Raw genomic sequence first — 6,445 nt, 5'->3', positions numbered from 1 at the left:
TATTATTTTTTTTTTAATTATTAAGTTGATAAAAAATAAAGAAGGATTTTATAAGCCTGGACTCATATTCACTGATTATTTCATAACTAGTTCATTATCTGAAGAAGCGCAAATTTCACTTCCTAAAATCTCAACAATAGAATGCCATAATTTCGAGCTAATAAAATTCATACCTACTTAGTGCCATAGTGACTTCACTAGTAAGCCACACAGGAGTACCATTGTAGTGCCCTAAAAAAATGATAAACAAATTTTTAATAGGGGAGTGAAGGAAAAACGTCTAGACATATATATATTTTTTACAGACAGCAATAAATAATAAGACGTATATTTTAAAATAATCCTAATGTAATAACTGACTAATTAAGTCAGAGAATTGAAACAATCAATTTTAGATAGAATATTTTTAAAGTACCTTACCTAAGAGGTCCTGGTGAGGGTGTGAAAAAACTATCTTTTTTTAATTTTTTTAATATTAACTACTTATAAATCAATTTTATGGGTAAAATATAGCCTACATAGTAGAACAAAAGGAGAGGAATAATTGTTATTTATTTCCAATGACTGGTGCTAAGCTTAGATGTTGAAAATGGACCACAAGTATGATTTAAACATTTTCAGATAATGAGCCAACTTAAAAAAACTCCAATGACTTGTATTCTCAACAATGGTCTTTATATTAGAGATTATATAATGATTCTCTCTTATTATTAAAAAAAAAATCTTTTATACAAAAACTTTCATTAATCTGCATTCAGATTTAAGAAAATTATATGTTTATGTGGTATTTATACAATATACTTTCATGAACTTGTATTCAACTGAGACTATTACAAATGGTTTGGAGTATTCAGTGTTGGATATTTATCAAAAGATCTAAGCTAGAGAATCAAAATAGTTATCTTTGCTAGACATGTTTACATCCTCTGTAATTTTCTTTTTTGTTTGCTTTCAAGAAATCAACTCTTTCTAAAAAGATTTCTACACAATCAGTTGGAATAACAGTAAAATCAAATATGAACATTTAGATTGATAGTGTAGGGGCAATAGTGTTAGATAAACAAGAAATTTTGAAAAATTATTATCTAAAATTTGAAGTGTAGGAGGTACTCAAAATGCTTCTTTCATGTTGTGCATTTCGCTTTATTCTTAAAGGCAAATGTCTAAACAAGCTTTCTGTTAATTACAAATCGAAAGAGACATCGCAAAAGATTATTACTGTTGGATATCTCACAAGCAATTAAGCGTCAGTCGGTTGGTAATGTAAGGCCCTTCTTGATTAAATCACCATGGCTTAGCTTAGAGTACTTACAAACATATTAAACAAAGTAGCCATAAATACCAAGCCAGACAAAATGTGAATATGAACTGCCATTTAAAAATGATCTAGATATATTTTTTAATTATAGTTATTGATGTTGTAGCTGTTGAAAATTGATAAAAAACAATTACTCATTCAAAAAGTTCATAATAATTATTAAAAATAAATAAGAAATAATTAAACATGACATACTATGCAACTTACAAACAATATGAACCCCATTAAATGTTAAACCAGCTATAATAATAAGTAAGAGCTCTCTAGCACTGTATTTTCATAATAGAACCAATCAAAAGGCAATAAAGATTTTTTATGTCTTGGCTGACACTTGTGAAGATTCTATCCATTGGGACCACAACAAAGATTATCTTCCTTTTGGGACCTTGAAGAATTTGATTTTTCAAAAAAAAATTATTTATTTTAAATACTTAAATAAATTTACATTATATTTCAGGTTTATTTAAGTATTTTACATACAATTGGATTTTTCTAGGCAAGGGCCAATGGAAAGCTGTAGCTGCACTGAAGAGAGCGCAGCCTGGTCTCTCTATCCTTCTGTCTGTTGGTGGTTATAATGATAAGGAGGATGAGGAGAAATACTTTGATGTGGTAAAAATTATTTTTTATTCAATCATATTAATAGACATAGCCAATAATTAAATTATTCAGTTGGAATTACCTCATTAATAAAAATACAGACAAAGGATTTGGTACTTATATTGGTAACTGGAGGGGTTAACTAGTCTGGCAATTGGGCCTAGTGGTCCTTTTTGTCAACCTCTAGTGGCTACTTTGAAGTTGCTGCCACTTACTAACTAAGATGTTAAGATTCATTTCTTAGAACAGCTGAGAAATCAATATTAACTGTCCCAGGTGGAAATCAAACCCAAAATGTTCGGGACCGAGCACTCTGGGATCACGACCATTGCGTCCCTACTAATTAAGTATACACAGAACATTATCCATAATGAGAAAGCATCATTTAATATTTAAAGCTGTGAAATCATTACCAATAATTATTTACAGAAGTTCACACCTTTAATAACATTTTTTATTTCATATAGCATCATATAATTCAACCAGAAATTGTGGATTTAGGGAAAATTTTATAACAAAAGAAAAAGAGCATGTTTCATAACAGACCCCAACACCCGATTGAACCAAACACAGGTTCCATACCAGAGGAGCAGTGTCTCCATGTACTGTTTTATATACAATAATATTTACAAATCAAATAATAATACCAATTTTCTACAATATGAATAACAATAATAACTGGTAGAATATTTGTTCTAAACATACTGCTACTTTGCTTAATTGTGCCTCATTTGAAAAAACAAAGTTTTGATTTATTTTTTATTTGGACGTATTCCAAAGAGAGTACAGTATACTGGAGTTACTATCTTTACTGGAGTCCTCCTGAAGACTGTAGCAAAACTAATAGTGTTGTCACAAAGCTACCACAGCCCATGATACAATCTAAGGAAAACATTCAATACAACAAAACCTTTTTTTTTTTCAGGTGTGATACTAATACTGTAGACTATTAATAGTCATATTTAAAAATGCTAAATAAGTTAAGATCTAAATAATTAAAAACTTAAATTATTTCATTGATAATTTTTTATTAAGAAAAAATAATAACTATAACTTACAAACACTACAACTTTATAATTAGATATGGCAAACATGTTGTAACTGGTAAGCACCCCTGTCTGTTCAAATTCCTTTTATTACGACCATTCGAAACTATCTTTTCTAGACATTATGAACTTGAATAACCAAATTTGTCAGATAAACAAACATTTGACTATCCATATTTTATTGCACTAATATTGGTAATTTTAGCAGTCTTAATACAATTTACTTCAATATCCAAAATTTCATTTTCACTCTAGTATATTTTTTTTTTATGCGTGCTTATATTTTAGAATCATCACAACACATTAATTTTTAATTTTTCAGCTGGAAAAACCAGAAAGGCGTACCAAATTGATCAATTCTGCAGTAACCCTTGTTCGTGAGTATGGCTTCGACGGTATCGATCTTGCCTGGCAATTCCCTCCTCAGCATGAAAAATATGAAAAGACATCTATTGGTAAGAACATTATTATAACTGATAACAGTTAATCTAAGTATATTCATATAAGTAATTCAGAAATTTATTTACAATTATAAACCTTTTTTTAAAGTCTGATCTCCTATTTTTTATTATTAAATTAATGATTTAACATATATTTTTTAAGGATCTATCTTCCATAAAATCTCGAAGGCATTCGGAGCTGGAACTGACTCAAAGGCCAAAGAACACAAGGACCAGTTTGTGAATTTGTGCAGAGAACTGAAAGCTAATTTGAGACCAGATAACAAAATTCTATCCATTGGCCTTCTACCTCATGTTAATTCAACAAGTTAGTTACACTTTTCAGTCTTTAAATTTTAATTAAAATAACCTATTGATTACGAATTAAAATATTTCAAATTTGTGGCAAAATTACTTATCCCTTCAAAATATTCAAATATAAATTTTCATGACTGTGCATGTTCTACTATCCAGACATAGCAAAGCTTATGGTAATTTTAAACTGTGTTGTTTAAACAGTCATTATTACCAACTTTATTAATTTAGCTTTCCTAACACATTTTGACTATTCACAAATAAAAAAAATGAGTAGCCAGATTTTTTTCTAAGGAAAATATTTTTGTAGTTAATTTAACATACTGCTTATATAATATTTTTTAAAAAAATTATTTCATTCTTAAATTAAAACAATCCAATTCCCATTGCAGCTTACATGGATGTAAGATCTCTCATGCCTCATGTCGACTTTGTAAACTTATGGACAGTGGACTTCAGAACTCCTGAAAGGTCCCCCGAGAAAGCTGACTACGTACACCCGCTAGGATTTCTGTACCCACGATTACCTCATCAAAATGTAGATGCTGTAGTTCGGCATTGGTTGGAAAATGGTGCAGAACGTAAGTTTCTGATTTAAGAGGACTTGAAATATTTGATCAACTCATTATTTCACAGTATCTTTTAATTATAGTTAGTTTTAAACTTTAACTTATTTTACAAATATTCCATTTGATACATACCAAAGTCCATGTTTACATTATTTTATATTTACCATTGACGATAAACATATCTTAATAAAATTATTTTTTTTCAAAGCAAATAAATTGAATTTGGGAATCGCCACTTGGGGAAGGACATGGAAATTGAATGAAGATTCTAGTAAATCAGGTACTCCACCAATTATTGCAGATGGGCCTGGTGAAAAAGGACCTCATACAAAAACAGAAGGTATGTATTAATTTTTTTTTTCATTTTTCCTTTCATAGTAACCCTATGGGAGGGTAATGTATTTAATAAATACATACATATTTTATATTTGATGAACAATGGAATAGTTGTATATTATACATTATATATGTATGTATATATATATAGTAAAATCTTGAAAACTTGACATTAACAGAGACATTCGCTCTATAAAAATACAATTGACAAAGATAGAATCCTGTGATATGATCTTTACAATCTTTCAATACCATAATAAGCCTTTAAGCTGTCTAATTTGCCTCTTAAATCAAATTTTTTGCATTCGACATCGTATTTTTTTCAAACCAAACATTTTATGTGCTTCTCTGTTCTCTGAAATTTTAAAGACTTCTTGCTATCTTATATAAATAAATATTGGAAAGCCACCTGGTTGTATTTTCATATTTCTATAAGTTTTATATATTTTAGGATGATGAAGATATCAATAATAATTTGAGTGCTAATTTCTCTTTTCAGGACTTCTTGCATACTACGAACTCTGCACTAAACTTGTCAGTCCTAATGATCCCAAAGCACCAGCAGGTAATTCCAGGCATGAATATTAGTTTAATCTATTGATTAATTTTAAGTAATTGGTGAGCATCTTTCAATGCTTGTAATACATATATAAAATTTATCATTCATGACAAAGCAGTAAAATTAAAATTAAATGGTAACTTTTTTGAACAATCTTTATCATTTATTTCAGTTTTATCTTAATATAACCAAATATTTAAGGAACTCTGAGGAGAGTGATCGATCCAGAGAAGAAGATGGGAGTCTATGGTTTCAGGCTGCCTGACAAGAAAATAGAAGAAGGCTTATGGGTTGGATATGAAGAACCCGAGACAGCTGCTGCGAAGGCCATATATGCCAAAACAAAAGGCCTTGGTGGTGTTGCCATCCTAGATTTGGGTCTCGATGACTCTAGGGGTATCTGCGACGGAAGCAAATTCCCAATAACCAGAGCGGCCAAACTTAGCCTGTAGGTAAGGTTTTCCAATTTGTGACTAACTCACTTCTGGCTATATGCTATTAAAAGTACTAAAAGTTGTTATAACTTTGCTTTGATAGTAAGTTTTTTTTTTTGTATTAACATTTCTCTTCCTGCTTATCTTCACATGTTACAAGGAAATGGGATTATTTTTGTTTTTATCTAATAATTTTTATAAAATTTACCTATTTAATTTTTTTTTTTTTCGGCCAAGACTCCCATTGGAGTCCTATACTGTCTAACCATGGTTGGGGGTCAAAGTTCTTCATTTTGTGGGACCACCACTCAATGAAAAAAGTCAACGTCCCAGGCCGGATTCGAACCGGCACCGCCAATAGACACCAAATTGGTAAGACTGTGTCTTAACCACTGAGCTATGGGTGGCCCAAAATTTACCTACTAAAAAAACAAAAATAGATAGGTAGTCTTTAGTCAAACTACATATGAAGTTATTGAAAATAATTTAGCAAAAACTAAAGAGCTAATTAAATTAAAATAATTAACAATTCAGACTTTTTATTTAATGCTTGAAAATAATTATTATAGAATTTATTATAAAAATTTTAGTATACCGATCCACTTCAAAATTCTTTTGCTACTTCAATCTTGACACTCCTTGATCCTTTGGAAGGACTGTTTTTTCTTTAAAACTGCTTACAAAATGATACCTATATTTTTCTAAATGTATGATACTTACATTAATTTTTTTTAATTGGTTTTATTTATTTTTTTAAATTGCTGTTTTACTTTTTAAATGATCTGTATTTGAAATTAGATGATATTTTTCTTTACTAATACTCTAACA

At 29.6% G+C, this 6,445-nt stretch overlaps 1 protein-coding gene across 2 annotated transcripts in view; it reads left to right on the top strand.

Moving 5' to 3' along the window:
- The window catches only part of LOC106681659 (chitinase-like protein EN03), a 16,841-nt gene that overhangs the window by 8,593 nt on the left and 1,803 nt on the right, over positions 1–6,445 (top strand). The window contains exons 3-9 of one of the 2 annotated variants that reach the window (XM_014422100.3): positions 1,815–1,930; positions 3,287–3,419; positions 3,568–3,732; positions 4,112–4,300; positions 4,497–4,628; positions 5,124–5,189; positions 5,385–5,631. In XM_014422100.3, the coding sequence (XP_014277586.1) occupies positions 1,815–1,930; positions 3,287–3,419; positions 3,568–3,732; positions 4,112–4,300; positions 4,497–4,628; positions 5,124–5,189; positions 5,385–5,631 (1,048 nt within the window). Of the gene's footprint in view, positions 1–1,814; positions 1,931–3,286; positions 3,420–3,567; positions 3,733–4,111; positions 4,301–4,496; positions 4,629–5,123; positions 5,190–5,384; positions 5,636–6,445 lie in introns of both variants that reach the window. The other variant, XM_014422102.3, reaches the window with a different exon arrangement.

This window comes from Halyomorpha halys, unplaced genomic scaffold, assembly GCF_000696795.3.
Source record: "Halyomorpha halys isolate HHAL.00 unplaced genomic scaffold, Hhal_1.1 Scaffold355.1, whole genome shotgun sequence".
Lineage (NCBI taxonomy): Eukaryota > Metazoa > Arthropoda > Insecta > Hemiptera > Pentatomidae > Halyomorpha > Halyomorpha halys.
This window is presented reverse-complemented; position numbering and strand designations above follow the sequence as displayed.